This window comes from Mustela nivalis (genome assembly GCF_964662115.1).
Source record: "Mustela nivalis genome assembly, chromosome: 6".
NCBI classification, from domain to species: domain Eukaryota; kingdom Metazoa; phylum Chordata; class Mammalia; order Carnivora; family Mustelidae; genus Mustela; species Mustela nivalis.
Window position 1 is genome coordinate 11,935,803 of NC_139025.1, and position 23,749 is coordinate 11,959,551.

A 23,749-nucleotide genomic window follows, 5' to 3' on the forward strand; every position below is an offset into this window, starting at 1 on the left:
GAAGGTCTGCATGATTTCATTTAAAGCTCTAGGCTAGCACAAAATTTAAGGTTGAAATTACTTAAAATTAATAAAGAGCGCTAGAGGACTATTTAATCCCAAGATTAAGCACTTGCACCTAGAACATCTGATGATTAAATAAATAGCCTAGAGCTACATTCAGCTGCACTCGCTTCTGCTGGACTCTATCATTTTAAAAACAGGCCCCGGCAGTGGATGTGAGAAGACCATCTGCCATAATAAAATGAAAATTATCTCACTAACCATCAAGAACATCAAATTTTTGCCTTTCAATATATAATAGCTCCTTGAATAAATTAAAATGCAATTTCTGAAAGGACAATTTTATAACTAAATTATCTAGGGCAGCCTATAATGTACTCTGCAGGTGGCTACTCGGTCATTTTTCTTACCACTCAGGAAACAGATACAAGTGGGACCTTTGTAATAAAAACAAACATTTCTCATAATAGAACCCGTTTCAGAAATGATAAATCCTAATAAAAAAGATCTAAAGAATATAAACACACAAAGCTGAAAATGTTGTTTAAGTGAGGCACTGATCATTATAACAATAGTTTTCTGCAAAATGAAGAGAAAACAGATTTTATTGTGAGGGTAAAATAAGATCATGTATACTAAGTGTCTTACAGTGTGGTTATTCAGTAAGTTATAAATGTTACTAACATTAGATATAACATCTTGATCTGAAAATGTGGATGTAAGCATATTTAACTGTTTTAATAAGGAAACTATTATGTAAGTATACTAAGAAAAACAAGTTGGGGAGCAGACAACTGCTAACTGAACAAAGAAATGTAATTTTAAACATGATTTGTGAGGGGCGCCTGGGTGGCTCAGTGGGTTAAGCCGCTGCCTTCGGCTCAGGTCATGATCTCGGGGTCCTGAGATCGAGTCCCACATCGGGCTCTCTGCTCAGCGGGGAGCCTGCTTCCCTCTCTCTCTGCCTGCCTCTCCATCTACTTGTGATTTCTCTCTGTCAAATAAATAAATAAAATCTTTAAAAAATAAATAAATAAATAAATAAACATGATTTGTGAGAACAGTCTATAAATATTTCTTCTCAATAGAAAGATCAAATTACCACACTAATGTTGTATTTATATTTCTATTAGATAATATTACTGTTGTTCTTAGAAAGTACAAATGTAGTAAAATGTGAAAATCAACAGATGTTTTTAAGTTTTCCATACATACACACTGTGACAAGGAGATATAATAAAACACAGACAAGGTAGCAGCAAGAAGTCTGGGACAGGCCTTCTGGGTTCTAGTCTATTCTCTGGTTTACTGTGTGAGATTAGGCAAGTCCCATAACCATTCTGTGGGTCTTTTTCTTTCCTGTGAATTAAACAGTGAGGGGGTGGGTGGTAACAAGACAGTAGAGGTCTAGAAGGTCCCCTTTACCATTGCCACTCCATACCCGTTCTGCAAGAACTTCAGTAAGTTGCTTCACCGGAGTCTCCTCAGAGAACCCCCAGCAAAGCGTCTTCCTTGGTAACTGTCCAACTAAAATCCTTACCTGCAGGGCGCCTGGGTGGCTCAGTCGGTTAAGCATCATGGTCCCCGCATCCTGAGATGGAACCCCACGCTGGGCTCCCTGCTCAGTGGGGAGTCTGCTTCTCCCTCGGCCCCTCTCCCCACTCACGCTCTCTCACTGGGGTGCATGCTCGCTCTCTCGCAAGTAAATAAATAAAACCTTTAAAAACAAACAAACAAACAGACAAACAGTATCGCTACCTGCTTCTGTCGCTCTAGTTCGGCCTCCAGCTCCTGTTTCGAGGCTTTCTGCCCAGCTATTTGGTCTTGCAGCTCCTGTAACTGTTCTCTTGCTGATTCTGCTTCGCTAACCTGCTGTGCCTCCACATCCTGAAACGACGAGCCGCACATGTGAGAGCAGTAATCAACTGTTCATTTCGACATCTTTCAAGTACTCCCGCTGTGCCATGAACTGGGCTCAGGAGGCACTAGAGGGATGGGGACAAGTGAGACATGGTCTCCGCCCGAAGGGGGTACACAGGCAGACACATCACTGTACGCCACAGCCCACAGTGAGAGCAACGGACGGACCCTAGAGCCGCCACAGCGCGGGAAGCCCAGGGCTGGATGAGGATGTCAGCAGCCGCTGGACAGTACAGCTCTCACCAAAAGCTAACAATTTCCAAAGGAACAGAAACCTAACATCCGTAAGATGGCCCCTGGACTTGCAGGTTATAGTTTGTACGCGTGGGGGTCCAGTAGCAATGGAACTTCTCTCTCATCTCGCCTGAGGTTAGCCTCTTTTTTCATGGTTTAGCTTTATTACCATTATCTGTTCTTTCATCTTTCTCTATTTCTTACTTCTTCACTTAGCGTCATTATTCTCTCTTCTTCAAACTCAAAAACCACCTTCTAGATTTCCTGTGGAATCTACTAGTGGCAAAGAACATGACTCTAGATTTCTATAGTTACCCCCTGTACAGGTTAACCAAGCGTCTGTCCATACAGTGCTACAAGAGATTAAAATCAGCATCTTAATTTGCTTGTTATCTTTTGGCACAGTCTTTTTATATTCATCTATGCAAACTCTGGCACTTCAGGTACTGTTTGAAAGAACAGGGGATTAATGACACACCCAGATAAGAACACCAGCGTGCTACTCTAGTTACATAGCCTTGTGGATTTAAAGGAAAGCAGCAAGAAGTACAATTATTTCCCCCTCTCCTTGAGTTTTTGGGGTTAGTAGCAGGTTCTCTAATCTTTGTCATCAAGTTGACTTAAACAGATGAACTCTGAGAGGCAGATAGTATGAGCAGTGGGTAGTAACACATATTCTGGAAAATACAAAACAAAACAGGTGTTCTGGAATCAGACAGACTATGGTTCTAATCCTGTTACTTTACTAGTTATAGGAAGCGACTTTCCTTCTCTGTGACTGAATTTCTTCAAACTGTAAAATGAAAATATACCATCTCCCTTGGGGGATTACAGCACGGAATCAATGGACGGCGGACGCTGAGAGGTTAGTGCAATGCCTGTCCAGAAAGTTCTTAGCTATTACAGGCATTAACAATTCTCCCATTTTGCTAGATATACCATAATCCTTACTGTAGATTTTATCAACTTCTTGAGAAATGCTCAATGTCCTCAACGATGCTGGGGTAAGGATATTAAATAAAACGAGTCATAATGGGGCGCCTGGGTGGCTCAGTGGGTTAAGCCGCTGCCTTCGGCTCGGGTCATGATCTCAGGGTCCTGGGATTGAGTCCCGCATCGGGCTCTCTGCTCAGGAGGGAGCCTGCTTCCTTCTCTCTCTCTCTACCTGCCTCTCAGTGTACTTGTGATTTCTGTCAAAAATAAATAAAATCTAAAAAAAAAAAAAAAAAAAAAAACGAGTCATATTTATAATTTCACCCAAATGCAAATATAATAAATAAGACAAAATACAAACAGGATTAGCATGTACTCAGTTTCTAGGTTCACAGGACTGAAGTCTTTGGAATTCAAAATTAATTAAGGGAAAAAAAAAATCCAGCCATACATACAGACTATAAGGATAAGCCTTGATCAGCTCTTGTACTCTGCCAATAAGAAGTCCAGAAGTGACACTAGCTGCTATTTGTTGAGGGCCTGATGCGTGTCAGGAACAATGCTTGGCCTTCTGACACGTACCTTTATCCACAGGAGAACCTGTGTTTATCTCCACTTTATGGATGAGAAAACTAAGGCTCGTCTCATGCATGTAACAGATCTACTAAGTGCCAAAGACGGGACACCTCTATCCAAATCTGGTATTCAAGCCCACACTCTAGGTAAGAAACCCTGGCCTTACAACGTCCACACTTTCCTCTTGTAGGTCCCGCCCATCTTATGAACCAATAATTTGCTGAGTTAATGCGTGGATGAATATTCTTCGCAAAATCTTTTTCTTTTGAAGAAGGCTTATCAGCCCACACCTTGTCCTCGCTCCTTCTCAGAGGCTCCTCCTATAATATTTATGTCAGAGGCTCCATGTTTAATCTAAACAAAAGGTCCAACTTACTTTTGGATTAAAAACAGCAATTACCCATAAACTACAAATCATAAAATTTCTCATGAAACTATAATTAAGGGACTGTCCCTGTGTCCATTCCAGTATCAGAAAATGTCCCAGTTTTATAGACAAATCCAGATCTCAATTGTTTTTTAACCACTAGATTGTCAGATCGATAAATCTGAAGACTGTCTGGATCCTTGTTGTAACCCCGAGCCCACAAGATGCCTGGCATACGGTGCACATAAGGTTAGAATCTAACGATCTCATCTCGTTACCTCTGTGTGTTATTCCCAGACCTCACTGTCCCTCGATGGACAGGAAACTGATCGCCTTAGATGCATTACTACGCGGCGACCACTATTCCCACACCAGTTCCACACACCCTCTCACTAACACACTGCTCCCAAAATACAGACCACCGCCGCTCACCTGCAGATCGCTGGGGTCAGCGGCTGTCCGTGCCGCGGAGCCGTACTCGATCTTACCTGCAATTCGGCTCTCAGCTGATGTATCTGGCCCATCAGCTTCTGTATTTCCTCCTTCTGCATCTCCTTTTCGTGCCGAAGTTCTTCCAGCTCCATGCTGTTAGCAGTACTGCTGTCGAGGCCTTCAAATCCAGATCCTTCCTTTAAGCTGTTAATCAATTTTTCTTTAGACTATTATAAAAAAAGAAGTATCTTTAAGCAAAACAGACATTAGCTTGTATACAGAATACCATCAATATTACACCAACTAAGCCACTACGGAAATAGTCCAATTACGTTCTCCATCAAAGAAAGCCCACATTGAGATAAGAACTCAGCAGGGCCTTGCTGTACACCGTCCTTGGATTTTAGTCCCCAGGACCATGCTACTGTTGAAAACTTGTCATTAACAAGATTTCCCTCGTACTTTCTTCTCATCCCTTCTTGTGCTTTTTATCTCCATCACATGCTACTCAGCAAATATTTACAGAGCACCTACAATGGGTCTGGCACTCTGCTCAGAGTCCCATGCAATGCAGAGGTCTCTCATTTGGGATGGTACCCTCTGCCTTACAAACTAAAAAGGAAGTTACAAGTGTCCAGTAGAAGGCAATAAAAAGTTGAGAGGTGTATCTGTTAAGAGTACTTGCAGGTTCCAAGGAGAAACCACTTACTGGGGAAGAGAAGGCTTTACTTGAAAGCAGCAGTTACGCTGATCCTGAAAAATGGCTAGGATTTTATTTTTTTATTACCTTTTTTAAAAAAGATTTTATTTATTTATTTGACAGAGAGAGATCACAAATAGGCACAGAGGCAGGCACAGAGAGAGGGGGAAGCAGGCTCCCCGCCGAGCAGAGAGCCCGGTGCGGGGCTCGATGCCAGGACCCTGGAATCATGACCCGAGCTGAAGGCAGAGGCCTTAACCCACTGAGCCACCCAGGCACCCCAATGGCTAGGATTTTAACAGGGGTGGAGAGAACAGGACAAAGCATAATAATGCAAAAGCATTAGGGCGTACAAGAAAGTATTGTTGAGATGCGCTCGGATAGAACGTTAGGGTCAACCTGGGGGGCTCCAGATGCCAGGCTGAAATGTTTGCCGTTTATCTGGTGGGCTAAAACAAACAACTAAAAAGTAGACAGGGAAGTGACATGACCAGAGATCATTTTAGGAGGGTTACTTTGGCGGTGGTTTTAAGCAGAGGTTCACAAACTATGGCTGATGGGCCAGATCTGGCCTGTGGCCTCTCTGTGTATAGCCCACCAGCTAAGCATGATTTTTACATGTTTAGAGGAGGATTAAAAAAAAAAAAAAAAGACAAAGAGTATACGATGAAGACCACATAGAACCTGCAAAGCCTATAACATATACTATTTGGCCCTTTACAGAAAAAGTTTGCTGAGCACTGGTAGAAAGGATGAGTTAGAAGAAAAGATTCGATGTAGAGGACCAGTTTAAGAAGCGCTGTAATTACAATTCTAGGCCAGCAGGAAGGGCCATCAGCTCTTCCGCCTTCAACATGACGACCTGAGGCGCTCTCCTCCATCAAAAATAGTTTTTCTTTTCATGTGGTATAATTGTGGGTGACTTCTTCAAAATTCTCTGTATTTTTCATATTTTCTATAACATAATTCTATAATTATGTGTGTTATTTTCTATAACACACATAATTTTCTCTCTCTGCCCCCTAATATAGTAAAGGCCCAGACCCCTGTGATGAGCTTCAGGCCTTTACTTCTGATTGCCTTCCTGAAACTTCCACCTCGGTGTTACATCCTGCAAAGTGCACAGTCCTGCAAACTCATTGTCACTTGTCCTAACGCTCATCGGCACGAGCCTGTTCATCTTCCTGGTCTCTGCTGCACCACGTGGGGCCTATCGCTCCTGTGCTTGGGAAATGAGTCCTCCTAAGGTCTCCTTTCCCTTCCTCCACTTGCAGTTCCCCTTCCTCCAGGTGAATCCCGAAGTCGCACACACCCCACCTCTGACCTATCCCATCTGCCACCCTCACAGCCACAAACTAGACCCTGTCTTTGTCACTTCTCACCATTAATTCCGATACGCTCCTCTGTACCATGCCCCTCTCACCACTCCATCCCCACCCGACAATGTCCATAGAGACTTACCAGCACCTCCCGAGGGCCCCGCCCTGTGCCAACTCTCCCCCTGCTCAGTCTCTCTCCTCTCCCCCCTACCGCTGCCTAGGAGATAAAAATCTCCTCTGCACAGGATGTGAGGCCCTCCATGGTCTGGCTTCTGCCCCTCACTGCGTTTTCTACCACCACCGCCCCCCTCCCCCCGGCCCCCACTTGATCCCTAAGCCTGCACGCTCCAGCAGAGGAGCCAGCTGGCGTCCAGTAAAGAAGTCATGCTCCCTCAGACACCCCTTGCTCTGGGACAGCCGTTCTGTCTGAAGTCTCTTCCCTACCACGAGCCTTCCCACCCATGCTTCAAGTTCCTTTTGACACCGCGTCATCCGGTCATCTCTGACGTCCCCTTGCAGATTTTAAGGGCTTACTGCATCAAGAACTTTGTCACATCGAGTACCTCAGTGTCCCTCTGCTAACTGAACGCTCCTTACAGAAAGAAAACACACCCCAGCATCATAATGCCTCATGGATAGTTAGGTGCTCGATGATAAATCAGAGTGACACGGCAGAAGCAATCGGAAAGAACAGTCTGGAGGAATGGACGTGCTGGCTCATGGATGTGGAATCGAAACGGTATCACGGCTCGAGCTCTACTGCCTGGGAAGAAGGAGTCATATTTACGGAAACTGGAGAATGAACAAGAAGCTGGGGGGAGAGGGGCGCATCCCACACAGAGAAGCCTGGTAGGCATTCAGAAACCAGGGTCAGGAAGTGAGGCTGGGAGACACACTTAAGTGACATCGAGGTGACAGACAGAAACAGAGTGAGTACAGGATAACATCACCTAAGAAGCAGTGAGGGGGGTGGGGCCTGATATTGAAAGGACTCTTTGGTCTCTGGAGACTCAGGAGCAGGGAGAGAAGGCAGCTCGAGTGGGACCAGAGGCAGGAGTTTAAGAAGGCAGGACTAACGGTGTCCAGTGCTCTATCCCAATCAAAGTGGATGGAAATTAAGAAAAGAAAGAAAATATGTATTCAGGTCATTAAAGATATCTGGAAAGACAGTTTCAGAAATGTATCAGGGACAGAAATTACACGAAGGAGTTAGAGTTAACAGCTCTAAAATAAAGATGGCATATTTACGGAAATTCTAGTAAGTCTGATACTGAAGAAAACAACAGGGAAATGGATCCAAGCAGTCAAAAAAGACAAAGGGTTGTTTTCTCCTTAAGCAGGAGTTCCAGGACCTAGTCTTTGATCTTCCACCAAGCAACCGTATGCTCTTGAGTAAGCTGAGCCAGAAAATGGTGGCAGAAAAAAAGAAACGGAGACAGGACAGACTTAGGAGGAGAGCTTCCATACAGCAGAATAGGAACCAGCGCACAGGCTAGAAAACCCTCCTAGAGAAAGATGAATGGATACCTTCCCCTCAGGAGGCAAAGGACGGAGAAGCCAAGGACTACAGGAGGTGACACGGGGGAAGCTGCGTGAGGCCAAGACCACTAGCTCTGAAAAACTCAATGGGGGATCCACCAGGAAGAGTAAAATGGCTGCCTAATGACAAACGTCGATATTGCCATGTTTAAGGTGACAGGTGAAGACCTGCGCCAGGCCGTGGCAGAATGAATTGTGAATAAAAAGAAAGAAAGGCAGTAGGAACAAGGGCCATTTTGGTGCAGGAAGTCACCTGAAGTGAGCCAACCCGGGCAAACATGAATGAATCCTCTCGCAGACCTAGACGGAGTCCGAAAGCGTCACCAACTTGGCAGATCTTAACATCCAAGACATTTCCTGCCTACCTGGAGGATTCTAGTAGCTTTTTGCTTGTAGTCAGTTAGCTCCTGCTTGGAGGACTCCAAGCCGGCCTTGCACACTTTGACTTGCTGCTGCAGCTCCTCAACCCTCTTCTTCTCCTCCGCGCATTTTCTTTCTGCCAGAGTGACTGCTTCGGCCAAATTCTGACGTTCCACTTCCATCTTATTTAGGCGCGCTGCAAACTCACTCTGTGACAAATTTTTATATCATCTTTAGATCATGTCCTCTGAAATACATCTTACCAACCATCCAATCAGATGGCTTATAGGATTTTTTTTTAGTTCAGCCCAACAACATAACAGGGAGGTTAAAAAATAAAACAAAACACCTCATTTTTTAGGAACTGAAGACTAGGGACTCGAAGGCTGTTGGCTCCCAAACACGGCAATGCATCAGAATCGATTAGAGGGTTATATTTATTTTTTTCTTTTTTTAAAAGATTTTATTTATTTATTTTGAGTGACAGCACAGAGGGAGACGGATAAGGAAAAGCAGACTCCCTGCTGAGCAGGGAGCCTAATGTAGGGCTCGATCCCAGGACCCTGGGAGCATGACCTGAGCCAAAGGCAGACAATTAACTGACTGAGCCAGGCAGATGCCCCAATTAAGGAGTTTTAAACAAATAGCCACCACCCAAAGCCTTCCCTAGGCTTACTGACTTGGAATTTCCAAGATGATGCTAGGAAATGGAAATCTGTTTAAGATATTTCCAAGGTGAATCTGGTGAGCCTGATACAAGCTGATCAATCAATAAAACAGAAAGTCTATTAGAAAGCAAATAAAGGGGCACCTGGATGGCTCAGTTGGTTAAGCATCTGACTCGTGGTTTCAGCTCAGGTCACAATCTCAGGGTCAGGAGTTCAAGCCCCATATCAGGCACTGCGCTCAGCTCGCAGTCTGCTTAAGTCTCTCACTCTCAAATAAATAGAATAAATCTTAAAAAAAAAAAAAAAGCAAACCGAAGAGTTAAGTAAACAGCTACATCTTTTTTTAATAGCATGTTAACATTTTCCTTCTATTTCAAATTTTCTAATTAACTATTAAATATAATTATTTTAGCTTAAGAAACTTCCAAAGCACATTCTAGAAAAACACATGCCTCACTTACTAGCCAGTCATACATTTTCTTACATAATACTTGGTCTATATTTAGATTTCATAAATTTACATCACTTACTAGCCTATCTAGTTCTGAGATTTTATTTTACTTTTGTTCTCCAAAGTTCTCATCACCAGAACACTCAGGTGAGGCAGAAGTCTGAAAGCATTTACAGTTCACACACCAATAGCTAAAGCCACAAACCTTTGATCCAATATTAACTCCTGTTTTAAATAAATAGAGCAAGAGGACTAAGCTAATCTCTACTAAACACGTGAAATGTGCTTAATGCAACTAAGAATGGAATTTTTGTTTATTAACTTTAATTTTTGTTAATTCACTTTAATTAAACATAAAAACTTAGTTCAATTAATAATATGTTCATTGGGATATAATTCACACCCCATAGAATTCACCCTTCTACAGTGTACAGTTCAGTGGTTTGCTTGTATTCAGAGTTAATTATACACCCATTACCACTACCTAATATTTTCACCCCAAAGGGAGATCTTCTAACCACTTCTCTGTTCCTTCTAGCCCCTGGCAATGATGAATCTATTTTCTCTGTAGATCTATTACGGACACTTCATATAAGTGAAATCATCTAATACGTGGCCTTCGGTGTCTGCCTTCTTTCACTTAACGACTTACAGGTTCGTCCATGTTGTAGCATGAATCAGGACTTCTTTCCTTTTTATGGCTCCTTGTATGCATATAGCACACTTTGTTTACCCATTCAGCAACTGAAGGATATGTGTAATATTTCCAGTCTGGGGCTATTGTGAATAATGCTGCTGTGAATATCTGTGTACAATTTTCTGTGTGGACAGATATTTTCAATTCTCTTGGGTACACACCTAGGACAGAACTGCTACACCATATGGTGTACTCTATGCCTAAATTCTGAGGCACTGTTAGTGGAAAACACTTCTGTTTAGAACAACTGGGCATGGGAATTACTTTTTTACCTATCAAATTTATGAAATCTAAATATAGACCAAGTATTATGTAAGAAAATGTATGACTGGGCGCCTAGGTGGCTCAGTTGTTAAGTGGCTGCCTTCGGCACAGGTCATGATCCCAGAGTCCTGGGATTGAGGCTCATATTGGGCTCCCTGCTTGACAGGAAGCCTGCTTCTCCCTCTCCTCCTGCTCCCCCTGTGTTCCCTCTCATCGCTGCTTTGCCTACTTGTGATCTCTGTCTCTGTCAAACAAATAAATAAAATCTTGAAAAAAAAAAAAAGAGGGCCCATATCAGCTTTTTTTTTTTTTTAAAAGATTTTCTTTCTTTATCTGACAGCAAGAGAGCGATCACAAATAGAAAGGCAGACAGAGAGAGAGGAGGAAGCAGGCTCCCTGCTGGTCAGAGAGCCCGATGAGGGGCTCCGTCCCAGGACCCTGAGATCATGACCTGAGCCAAAGGCAGAGGCTTAACCCACTGAGCCACCCAGGTGCCCCCCAAATCAGTTTTTCATCAAATAATGGTAATGTTGGCTGCACAACAAAATAAAGTGAAAAAAAAAATCTATCTCTACTGAATATAAACTATTTTAAGTGTATTCCTTTCTTAAAGGGGTGCTGAGGGGCTGCTCTAGGACCACTGCCCAACCTGTGCACCACCCCGTCAAAGACCGTCTCAGAAGAAAAGTGCCCACGCTTCCTGTCAATGCCTTGTTGATGGATCATAGAGGATGTCGAAATTTATTTTCACTGTAATCCAATACATAAGGTTAAGTAAATTTAGCAAATTATTAGGCTAACTTTTCAAATACTTAGTTGTTGTCACAGAAACAGATTTTTCTGAGAACGCGCCGCAGGATTTTATCACAGCCTGTGTCCTAAGACAGCAGAAAGGCATCGCTCCTTTCTAACCTGCATCTGTTTGCAGCTCTCCTGCTCTCTCTTCCGGGCGGCGTCTGCCTCGTGCAGTCTCTCCTGAAGGGTCTGCAGGGCTTGGTTCTGCAAGCTGCTGCCTTCGCTGTGATCCTGCATTATTCTACAAGAAAAGGCATCACTTGAAAGGACTTATTGCCACTGTGCCCAAGTGAGAAGGTGCAATAACTTTCAAGGCATCACCTTGATGGCACAAAAGAGATGATTTGACTGGGGCGCCGAGGTGGCGTGGTGGGCTGGGCATCTGACTCCTGGTGACGATCTCAGGGTCATGATACTGAGCCTCGTGTTGGGCTCCATGTTCAGCATGGAGTCTGCTTGAGAATCTCTCTCCCCATCTCCCTCTGCTGCCCCTTCCCCCACCCCTCTCTCCCTAAAATTAAAAAAAAAAAAAAATTAAAAAAAAGATCATTTGGCTAAAATATTCTTAAAGAAATCTTTTTGCCTTTTAATGAAATGTAACCTATATTTTTAGGCATCCAAATAGAAGCACAGACCACATATCATTATGTGCCAAAAAAAGTTAAGCACACTATATTCTTCAAATATTTTTAAATTCAGAATTTGCTAACAATGCATCTCAATTGCAAGTAATAAAGTAATAAATCAACTTGTAATCATGCACATTTACAACATTACCAAAAGCTAAATTATCCCTCCCTAAATTTCGAAAGCTAAGTTTTCATAAAACAATCTACACTACAGTGTTCATCATTACTTGCATGGGGAAAAATCTTTCTAGTCCCTTTGTCACTATCACCAGGATGAGCTACCGTGATTTCTCCATCTGCAAGGCTTCCAGGGCTTCCGAGCGCGTGGCCAGGAGCTGGTCGGCCTCCTGCAGCCTCACTTTCAGCACGGCCAGCTGCGAGTCCTTGGCAGCCACGGCTTCAGTCAGGTCATCGACCTGGGCGCGGAGCTCTCGGGTTATTCGATCACTCTTTGAATGGTCATCATTCCACTTCTCAACTCTTGCTCTTGCTTTGGTTAATTCTTTAAAAAAAAAAAAATAGTAATAATAATGAAAGAGATTTCTCTCTTCAAGCAGACACACTTTTCTCAGAGCACACAGACTCTCCTCTGTGTCCCTGTAGTGCTTACTACCAAAATCAAGAGCTTACAAGTATCTTCAAATTATTTGCTTCAAATGGGATACCCACTTCTCAAGGCCAATGTTCCCACCTGTATCACAGTTAATAGGTTGGAAAGGGCACAACAGTAGCTGCTTTTCTACAAAACCAATCTTTCTGAGACATATCCTAAAGCATTTGGGAATCCAAACCAGTATACGGCAGCATTCAGAAGAGCAGCCCAGTCGGTGAATTTGCTGAGTTCTGCTAGTGACAGGAAGAATGCAAATACAAATCAAGGGCACAGAGCGAACCCCACAGTAAGACCAAAACAAACAAAATCAAAACCTGAAGATAAAAGACAGGAGAGAATGTGTTTCTCTTGATTACTGTAGCAAAAAGACTGTATTTAAAAAAAAATATCTAGGTCACTGGTGCCAGAAGAGCAATGTGGTGCAGATTTCCACACTCACACATTTATAATACCAGTTTGCAAGCAAAAAAAAAATTTTTTTATATTGAAGCAAACTCTACAGGGTCTCAGGAAAAGCTCTATTTCTAGGTTTTTATTAGTCTGGTAAAGTGAAGCTTTTTCTGAAGTCAGTCCAACAAGCCCTAAACTTTCCGGGCCTCCATGCATGTCTTGGCAAAACTTTTCCTACTGTCCCCACACTCCTTTCTAATTGCTGCCAGGAACAAAGGCAGAGACCTCTTCGCTTCTTCCTTTTGTTTTCCCTCAGCCACACTTGTATTAAGACTAACACAGTCCACCCCCGTCACCTCATTCATGAGATTATTTACTTTTAAATTACCCATTTCTGAGGAATCCAAGAGTTTTCTACTCTAGGGCCACTTCATTGCGTATTTCCAGAGGGTATCATTCAAACTGAATTCCATGCCCACTTTACATCCCCCGGAGCAGTACAATACTGTGACCTTGTCTACTAGTATCCACTCCTGTGTTTAATCCCACCTCTGGTTCAACAACGGCTCCCCTAAAGGTTCAGAAGAGATCAAATGAACCAGATAATTATTAACCGCCCCAGTTCTTAAATTTCATGACTCCTAAGGAATGGCCACACAAAGGCAACATTCTGTTTCAGATTAGGAGGAGGATGACTGGTTCTATTTCTAAATCTGGGCCCTATATTTCTATGAAAACTGGGTTTTGTAAGTCTAATGTGAAATATTGCTGAGTTTCGATGTAATCAGGTTTTCAGTTTATTTTTGAAATGTTAAATTCCTAACCCTCCACAATTTAATTAAGGCTCTACCTTCTTGAGTTTCCTTGGATCTTTGAAGTAATGAGGCCATTTCTTGATTTAAAGACTGAACTTCATTCCTCAACAGCTGATTCTCCAATCGAAGATTAGACAGTTCATGTGATTTGCCATCGTGACTAGTTGCTGGGCTGTGGTCAGCAGGGACAGCACCTGATGATACATTTTCCTTTGAAGAATCCTCTTGAACTTCATGGCCAGACTCTGAATTATTAGAGGTTACTGAAAAAAAAAAAAAAAGAAAAAAAGAATCCACTTTTATTATATTGGAACACTCACCACATACACATTAGTAGCTTACTTTGGTAGAATGCCTTTTGGCTCAAGCTGACTGCTGTAGCTAAAATTAAAAAAAAAGAAAAAAGAAAAAAGAAAAAATATTCTTTTTTTTTTTCCAAACTTATTTTCTTAAAAGATTTCCTTCTGATGAAATTTTATTCACCTCCATGGAGGCTATAGATCTCTAAGGATCTCAAATTTTGGATATACTGAATAAATGGTGATAAACAACAGACACAAGAATATAGTTCCGGAAAGAAGAAAATCAAGAGATCATCTAAACGGTTGGGATTAGGAAAAAAGGGTTTCAGTCTCCATCTCTAAAGCATTTTCTAAAACAAGAGGAAGGTCTCAATAGTGAAAATACTAGAAAAGCACAAAAGAAGAGCTGTGGGTTTCAAGGCAAAAGACAGTAATCATAGGTCAGAGCCAATTTGTTACATACCAAACTGGAATCTAAAAGGCCTTATACAAAGAGACAGAGACTCATAAATTCAGATTCATCTTGTTTTGGACTAAACGTGATCCAAATGCATTTTTTTTAAAAGATTTTATTTATTAATTTGACAGAGAGAAATCACAAGTAGACAGAGAGGCAGCCAGAGAGAGAGAGAGGGAAGCAGGCTCTCTGCCGAGCAGAGAGCCCGATGCGGGACTCGATCCCAGGACTCTGAGATCATGACCTGAGCCGAAGGCAGCGGCTTAACCACTGAGCCACCCAGGCGCCCCCCAAATGCATTTTTAAGAAGATTTTATTTATCCATTTGGCAGAGAGCGAGCACCCGAGAGCGCACAAGCAGGGGGAGCAGCAGGCAGAGGGAAGGGGGGAAAAGCAGGCTCCTGCTGAGCAGAGAGCCCGACCTGATGACCTGATGAGCTGAAGGCAGACACTTAACCAACTGAGCCACCCAGGTGCCTGTCCAAATGCATTTTTACTCACTCTAAAAAAAATTATATTTGTGCTAAAAAGTGAACTGTATCTCGATAAAATGGACTAAATAACTATGGACAAAAGAGGTGACACTTCACAAAGGAAGATAAACAAATGATCAATAATCTTATGAAAAAGCTCTCAACATCTTCAGTGATCAAGGAAATGCAAATTAAAACCACAGTGAGAACCAGTACACATCTGCTAGAAGGGCTAAAATTAAAAAGACAACACCAAATGTTGACAAAGACGTGGAGCAGTCAGAACTCAGATTATTGGTGGGAGTACGAAATGGTATAAACCACTGTGGGAAAAGGTTTTGCAGTTTCTTATGAAATTAAATACTCCCGGTGACATTTTGCCCAGTGACTCCCCTGCCAGGCTTGAAAATGAAAACATTTTCCCACAAATAGACAAATACAAAAATGTTCATAGCAGTTTTATTCACAATAACCCCAAACTGGAAACAATCCATTGTACATAAAAGAGATAAACTATGGTATATCTCCAGTAGAATACTACAAAATAAAAAAGAACAAACTATTGATATACCCAATAACACGGATGAATCTTACTAACATGATGAGCAAAAGAAGTCAGAGAAGAGGGTGTATATCCTACATGATTCCATTTATATGAAACTTTAGGACAAAAACTAAGGTTAAAAAAATCAGATCAGTGGTAGTTGGGGAAGTGGGATGGAAAGATTCACTGAAAGGGACATGAGGGAAGGGAGCAAAGCGTTATCACAAAAGTGTGGGTTACATAGGTATAGCCGTTTATCTGTATAGCTAAGATCTGTGCATTTCAACATACAGAAAAAATTATGAGGAATGGAAATTTGAATAATGACTAGGCACTAGATCATATCAAGGAATTATTACATTTTCAGGGTGATGATGGTGTGGATGTTTGTTTCTAAAGTTTGCATTCTGGGTCACCTGGGTGGCTTAGTGGGTTAAGCATCTGACTTTGGCTCAGGTCATGGTCTCAGGCTCCTGGGATCAAGCTTGGACTCCCTGCTTAGCGGGGGGTCTGCCAGTCCCTCTCCCTCTACTCCTTCCCTTGCTTGTACGCTCCCTGTCTCTCTCTCAAATAAGTAAAATCTTAAAAAAAAAATAAAGTTAGCATTTTTTTAGGGTAATAAAACGAATTATTTCTAGATGAAATGATATGAGATCTGTAATTTGCTGCAAAATAATTCTGTGGACAGTAGAGGTAAAAAAGCGATGGAAAGTGGGAGGTATAAATAGAAAAAGAATGGCCATGTTGATTAATATAGCCAGACAATACGTAATATTGGAGGGAGTCATCAAAATCTACTTTGGTATGTTTGAAATTTCCAAAATAAAAATTTTTCGAAAGAAATAAAGTTGTATATCCGAACTTATGGGATACATCCAAACTAGTATTTAAAAGGACATCTAGGGGCGCCTGGGTGGCTCAGTGGGTTTAAAGCCTCTGCCTTCGGCTCGGGTCATGATCCCAGTGTCCTGGGATCGAGCTCTACATCGGGCTGTCTGCTCTGCAGAGAGCCTGCTTCCTCCTCTCTCTCTCTCTGCCTGCCTCTCTGCCTACTTGTGATCTCTGTCTGTCAAATAAATAAATAAAATCTTTAAAAAAAAATAAAAATAAAAAAAATAAAAGGACATCTATAGTTTTTAATATTTACATTAAAAATGAAAAGAAAGAAAATCAATGAGTTTTCTATCCACCTTAAAGGCTATAATAACAGCAGAATAAACCTCAAAGCAGAAATTAACAATAAAGACCAGAAACTAATAAAATAGAAAAGAAACTTGCTAGAGAGAATTAAAATGGTCTTCTGAGGGATATATCATAAACAATATGCCAATAAATTTTTAAATGTATACTATGTTGAAACCTACCAAATTATATAAATTATAAATTATATACTATAAATTATAAATTATATACTTAAGTATGTATAATTTATTATCTGTCAGTTACACTTCATTAACACTATTTGAAAAAAAGGCATTTAGCACAGTGCCAGCTATTATTTTTCTGTGAGTATCTGTGATCAAGCTTTGGTTTCTGCAGGGTTAATATGAATAATTAATGTACAAATGGGTTTTTTTTTGGCTGTGATACTTTATTTTCCTGAAATTAAAATAAATATAATCCCCCTAAATGTATATAAAATAGACAAATTCTTAGGAAAAGATGTAACTCACCAAAAACAGAGGAAATGGAAAGCCAATGCAATCAGTAGTTAAAATCTTCCATTAAAAATACCCCAGGGGCCCTGGGGTGGCTCAGTCAGTCGGGCATTTGCCTTCAGCTCAGCTCATGATCCCAGAGTCCTGGCATCTAGCCCCACTTTGGACTCCCTGCTCAGCGGGGATTCTGCCTGTCCCTTTCCCTCTGCCTCTCCCCTTCTCCTCACCCTCGTCCCCGTTGGTGCTCTCTCTTGCTCATGCTCTCTCAAATAAATAAATAAAATCTTAAAAAAAAAAAAAAAAGAATAGCCCAGGCCCTGATGGTTTTACCACTGAGTTCTAGCAAACAATCAGGGAATAAATAATCTTACATCAAATAATTAGGACAACAGAAAAGGAGAGAGCACTTTGCAAATCATTTTATAGGGCTAACATAAGCAGAATACCAAAACCTAACAATACTACCAGTCAATTTTGCTTATGAAATAAATGCAGAAATCCTAACCACAGTATTAGCAAACTGAAAGTTAAGTTTGGTTTTAAGTTATAAAAAATCAATTGATTTGTATACCGTATCAATATTAAAGAACAAAAGTTTTTAAAAAATCATAGTTACCTCATTATATCCAGGAAAAAAAAGTTACTAAAATTTAACAGAAAAACTCAAACTAGATATATAGAAACATTCTTCACTGATAAAAAGTACCTATGAAAAACCTTACACAAACATTATATTTGGTGAAACAGCCAAAGCCTTCTGTTGACGACAAAGATAAAAAACTGGTTTTCATAAGCCAATGCAGTGAGGCAAGGAAAAGATTTTTAAGATAAACAGGTTAAGAAACCAAACTGTCATTATTCAGATACTGTACTGCTGAAAATCTAAATGAATGTACAGAAAAATATGAAGATTAAGAGCTGTGTAGGTTACTGTGTGTCAAAGGCACACAAAAAGCAAAAATTTTAAAAAGATATCACCTAAAAGTTTCAAAGACTAAATTCGACAAAAAGTATTGCAAGACCCTCATGGAGAAAACAATAAAATCTTAGTGAAAGACACTTAAGAACAGAATTGAGATTATATCACGTTATAATGGGTGAAAAACCTCAGTACTGTAAAGACACTGATTCTCCCTCAACTAACCGTCCACATAGAAGCAATGGACTCCCAATAAAAAGACCAACAGAAGTTTTGTGAAACTTGGCAAATTCGAAAATGAATATGGATGTACAAAAAAAAATCCAAGAATAGCCAAAACATTCTTGAAGGACCCGGTGGGAGAAATTCCTCTAGGAGGTATCAAAACACTATAAAACTGCATTAATTAAGAAAGTGTGGCATGGGTCGGGGCGCCTCGGTGGCTCAGTTGACGTCTGGCTGCCTTCGGCTCAGGTCATGATCCCAGGGTCCTAGGACTGAACCCTACATCGGGCTCCCTGCTTAGCAGGAAGCCTGCTTCTTCCTCTTCTACTCCGCCCGCTCATGGCCCGCTTGTGTTCTCTCTCTCGCTGTCTCTTTCTCTGTGTCAAATAAATAAATAAACTCTTAAAAAAAAAAGATAGCGTGGCATTGGCACAAAAACAGACAACCCAATGAAACAGAATTAAGTGCCCAGAAACAGAGTGATGTATAGATGGATGCTTGATAATATGCCTGGGGTGATATTGCAGATTGAAAGGGAAAGGAAATATTTTCAATGAATGATGCTAGATGCCGAGATAACAGATTTCCAACCCCTCTTCTTTTCAGCTGAAAAATTTCTACTCATTCTTCAAGACCCAGCTCAAATTATAGACCTCTGTGAATCCTTCCCTAAATACCTCAGACAATTAGCTACTTTCCTTAGTGCCTCCACAATACTCTAACCATATCACAACCGCTATACTTACTATCCTATATACTAATATATATGTAAATTATCTGTTTACATGTCTGTCCAACCCATCAGACCCTGCTGGGAGAAATTTAGCCGTGTGGGTGTACATAATTAGTCAACAGCTACTGCATGATCTGGTCTTGAATGCCTTGAACACTTGCCTCTTCACCACTTTAACCTCAAAGATACAAGACCAATTTTTATTCACCAGCAGCCTAGACTGTGGGAGACATTGTAACATTTAAGAAAATAGCAAGCTTCCATTCATCCACTTTATACAAAGAATCTCTGCAAAAACCGGTCATGTACATGGCTATTTTAAAATGGGAAGGGGATGCCTAGGTGGCTCAGTTGGTTAAGTGTCTGCCTTCAGCCCTGGTCATGATCCTAGGGTCCTGGGATCAAGTCCCGCATCAGGCTCCTTACTCAGCAGGGAGCCTGCTTCTTCATCTGCCTGCGGCTCCCCCTGCTCATGCTCTCTCTCTCTCTCTCTCTGACCAACAAATAAATAAAACCTTTAAAATGGTTAGTAGGTACTTGAATTATGAATTAGCCACATTACCATGTTAACCCCATTTCTGCAGGTGAGAAGATACACGCGTAGAGTAATTTCACAGCAAATTAAACAACTGAATACCAGAAGTCTAAACTGTTACTTCACTACCAGGTCAATGCCTTCAACCCTTCAACTTGAAGTTCAGCCTCTCAGCTTTACATCTCAGGGATGCAAGGGGGAAAGAAAAACACACACAAAAAATTCTCACAATCCAGAATATATGTGAAGTACAGCCTCCTCTTTTATAATCCCAGAAAGAAATGATATGAGACCGTCCCAAATCCAAAATGATGTTTTCTTTCACATTTTAAAACTGTTCTTTCTGTGTTTCAAAATATCTTGTAAAATCATTCTGGACAAAAATTCTTGTAAAGTTACCCAACAGCATTTAAAGGTCCCTATTATACAGGTCGTGACCTGACCTGTGCTGACTAGTAGCACGCCAAGTGGTCTCCCTAGTTTATAGCATGCTTCAGAGACTGCCTTTACACCAGTGGGGAAAGGTAACAAAACAGAGGATGAGAAACACTACCAAAACGTCTTAGACTAGGGTGACACATCCAATTTGCTTAACTCTAAAAGAAACAGAGGGCCAATTAACTACCATCGCTTTGGCTCCCAGAAGGATTTTCCTCCGTGGCTTTAACGGCGGTTATGCTGGTGGTCACAGAGCTGGCGCTCGCTGTCCGAGAACTCGGAGGAACAGGTGTCCGGCTCCTTTCTTTTTTGATTTCCACCCTCCCAGCAGGCTCCTTCTGTGAACTATTAAGAAAGTCAAACAGCAGCTCATCATCGGGTTCTGACTTTTTTCTTCGAACGAACTGGGATGAAGGCCTAGGAAGAGATGTGTTTTCAACAGGATGGGAAGCCTCCGTGGATGTCCTCGATCCGACTTTTACATTCGCAGTGCCAGCTAAGAGAGTGGCTTTCTGATTTCTAATGTTATCAGCTGCTGAGGAAATATATGCAGCTTTGGGTCCAGTCTGGTAAGTCAAATCCGTATTCTGCGGAAGTTCAGGATAGTCAGCATTTTTGTTGTAGGTGCTGTTGCCACTGTTCTCTTTTCTGCTGAGAGCTGTGGCGGCCCCCTGGTCAACCCGATTTAAAAGATCTTCTGCCTTTCCAGCAAGATCCGCAAACCAAGACATGATGGGAGCAGAAAAATCCTACTGGTGAACCTATAAAGAGGACATAATGGCATCAGTATGGCCTAAGAGCAGAGCACAGCAGTTAAGACCAGACTCTCGAGTCACACAGTCGTGGACGGAAAGGCGAACCTTGCCTCTTACTATGTAACCTTGAGCAAATGACTTCACTGAAAGTGAGCTGCTTTATATAGAAAACGAGGAAACTAAATGTACTTACATTATAGGACAGTTTTAAGATGAAATTATGTAAAAAAAAAAAAAACAAACAAAAACAACTTTGCAAAACGCCTGACACATGGCAGACATCATTTTAGAAGTTGCTCTTCTATCATAATCATTACACCTATCACTACCATTACAACTCCTATTTCAACAAAAGGCAAATGTTAATATAGCAAAAAGCATTCAAATAGAAAATCATGAATATGGCAAAATGGCAGTACAGCCAAATAAAAACAATTCTCTTTAGTTTGCTTTAAGGTGCTAAAACCTGAAGAAACTCCTGATACTAAATCCGTCTTCATGTTAAAATGCAGCACTATTACGGATAATTTAGGTTTACATAACCTGTGTAAACTGCACCTACAATAATTTAAATACTCAGTACCCACTATGTACACACTGGCTAAGTTCAGAAGTTAAAAAAAAAAAAAGGCTGCATAGCCATTTATTTGATAAATAGACCTGAGAGCTTATAGTGTGCCAGAATGAATCAGAATGATAAAGTAATTAGTCCTGTAGACACAGAAGTGTACTATATAAAAAAATCAACATCCATTTCTTGAATGTGCACATTGTTTCTTTTGCCTGGAATGCTTTTTGATTGTTAACTCTTTCTTGTTCTTAGTCTCCACTTGAAAGTCTTTGGCTCCAAAACACAGCTCTTTTCTTTCCTTCCATCTAGATTAGGTCGTATCATTCTCTGTTCATATGCTATGCTTTTCCCTCACAGCCCTTCACGGTTTATTGATATTCTCTTGTCACATTATCTTCATCACACATCATTTTCACAACCACATTATGTGGTCGGTAACAACATCCTTTTTTCCACAAATGGGGAGTAGATGGCACCTGGGGTACTCAAATCTAAGTCAGCCAAAACCACTTTTTTTGAACTCCTGCCTCTCAGGATCTGAATAACCTCAAGAAGAAATTAACTTTCTAAACCTGCTCTGTACAAAAGGGGACGATTACATGCTTGAGTATTTCCCTTTATGTGTCATCAAATGGAGGTATGTAAAACTCCCTACAGATGTAAAGTATTACTCTCAAGTAGACAGTGGTGGTGACTGGGCAACAAGCGGTCCTTACTAATGAGGCAATTAAACACTCTTATTATTAATTCTTATTAATATGTCGCCTCCCATTTTATAGTTAATAGGGTTTTAAAACAAAAACCCGTGGCTTAATATTGATTACCCAACTTAAATACAAACATGGGCCCCAGGCGCTTGCCCCAGTGACAAACAAACCACAGCGGACTTTAGAGGTGCAGTGCCCTCAAGTAATTTCTCAACACTGCCCCCAAGAAATGGTCCACACGGAGGCGAAGAGCGGGTGACAGTGGTGGCATGGGGAGGGGTCCACGGACAGCAGTGGCAGGACTTGCTTCGAAGGCCAGATGTCAACACAGAGGAAGGGAGGCTGGGGTCAGCCGGTGCGTCCTAGGGATTTGTCATCAGTGGACCCTAGAGGAGTTACAGACCCCCACTTCGCTCCCCACCCCGCTCGCAGAGCCCCTGGAGCGAGAGCAGCGGTCCAACCAGGCTGGGGCGGGAGAGGAAGAAGAGGGGAGGGCACTAAACCACCCCAGCTGGGGCCCAGGGGGTTCTCCTGTCCCCTCTCTTAACCCCCCTCAAAGCGGAGAGACCAGAGTCTCCGCTGAGGGGAGGCCAGCCCCGCGCCTAAGGCCGTTAACGCCTCAGGCGGACCCGTCCGGCCAGCAGGGCTCACGCTGCCGCCTCACCTCAGTACCGCGGAGGGGGTGCACGCTGCCTCGTCGCCCTCCCGGGCCGCCCCCCAACTCAGGAGCGGGCGGCAAGAGGGCCCGGCAGAGTAAACCTGGTCCCGGCCAAGCGGCGGCCCGGCTACTCTTCCGGGAGACGTGGAAGGGCGGCGAGGACCCCAAAACAGAGTGACTTCCGAGCTGCCTGAGCGGCCCGGGCCGACAGCAGCCACCTGAAAGCGACTCAGGCGGCGGCGCCGGCGGCTGCGGGGTCCTCGCTCCTGGCCACGCCCTTCTTCCGCCTGGAGGGTGTGACGTAGCTCTCTTCTCGTGGAGAGGCCCGCTCGCGGCTGGCAGAACATTGTCGGCCACGCCCACCATGGGGGCGGGACCGCTGCCGCGCGCGGGGGTGACCCACGCGGTGCCCCGCCCGCAAAGAATTTGAGGCCTGAGTTGGGCGGGCCGTGAGACCCAGGTGGGCGAGACAGCCTTCTCCTTTTCCTCTTCCTCCTTTGCCTGCGGGTTTTACGGAGGAGGATGCTGAGGACCCAGGGGAGGAGATGAGAATACAGAACAGTTTCCCTGGTTTCACGGAGCTTCCTTTTTAGTGGCAGAGACAGATATTAAATAAACCAATGATGGAACGGGACGATTTTAAGCGGTCGGGAAACACTTTAAATGGTGTGATCAGAGCAAGTCTCTCCGAAGAGGTGACATTTGAGCCAAGACCCAAAAGATGGAAAAGACCTGCAAAGGGTCTTTCTGTCTAGCCATGTTGTAGTTATGTTATGCATACAGTTGATTGAGCATTTGAAATTAGCCTAAAATCCACATTCAATAATTAAATACTCAGCTCCCACTATAGTGCTCAGGCTTAGGCTAATTTGCCCCTAATGACTAGCCCACAATATAGTCCCAGGGATCCCCATGTTCAGATTGATGAAATTAAAGCTCGGGGAGAGTAAAGTAACTTGTCTAAGATCATGAGGAGTCCACATTACTCCAAAGCCTGTGCCTTTAGACTCAGTGTTTTATTTTCTCCAGTTGAATATTGGGAGTGATTACAACTCCCTTTTCTCTTCTC

At 42.3% G+C, this 23,749-nt stretch overlaps 1 protein-coding gene across 2 annotated transcripts in view; it reads right to left on the reverse strand.

The window, feature by feature from the left end:
• Window positions 1–22,958, reverse strand: part of GOLGA5 (golgin A5) — a 32,316-nt gene extending 9,358 nt beyond the window's left edge. Inside the window, exons 1-8 of one of the 2 annotated variants that reach the window (XM_082733341.1) lie at window positions 22,687–22,958; window positions 20,177–20,750; window positions 13,741–13,968; window positions 12,170–12,389; window positions 11,376–11,499; window positions 8,389–8,592; window positions 4,522–4,692; window positions 1,762–1,890 (exon numbers count right to left, since the gene is read on the reverse strand). In XM_082733341.1, the coding sequence (XP_082589467.1) occupies window positions 1,762–1,890; window positions 4,522–4,692; window positions 8,389–8,592; window positions 11,376–11,499; window positions 12,170–12,389; window positions 13,741–13,968; window positions 20,177–20,720 (1,620 nt within the window). In that variant the 5' untranslated portion in view covers window positions 20,721–20,750; window positions 22,687–22,958. The remainder of the gene's footprint in view (window positions 1–1,761; window positions 1,891–4,521; window positions 4,693–8,388; window positions 8,593–11,375; window positions 11,500–12,169; window positions 12,390–13,740; window positions 13,969–20,176; window positions 20,751–22,686) is intronic. The other variant, XM_082733342.1, reaches the window with a different exon arrangement.
• Between the last annotated feature and the right edge of the window lie 791 nt (window positions 22,959–23,749).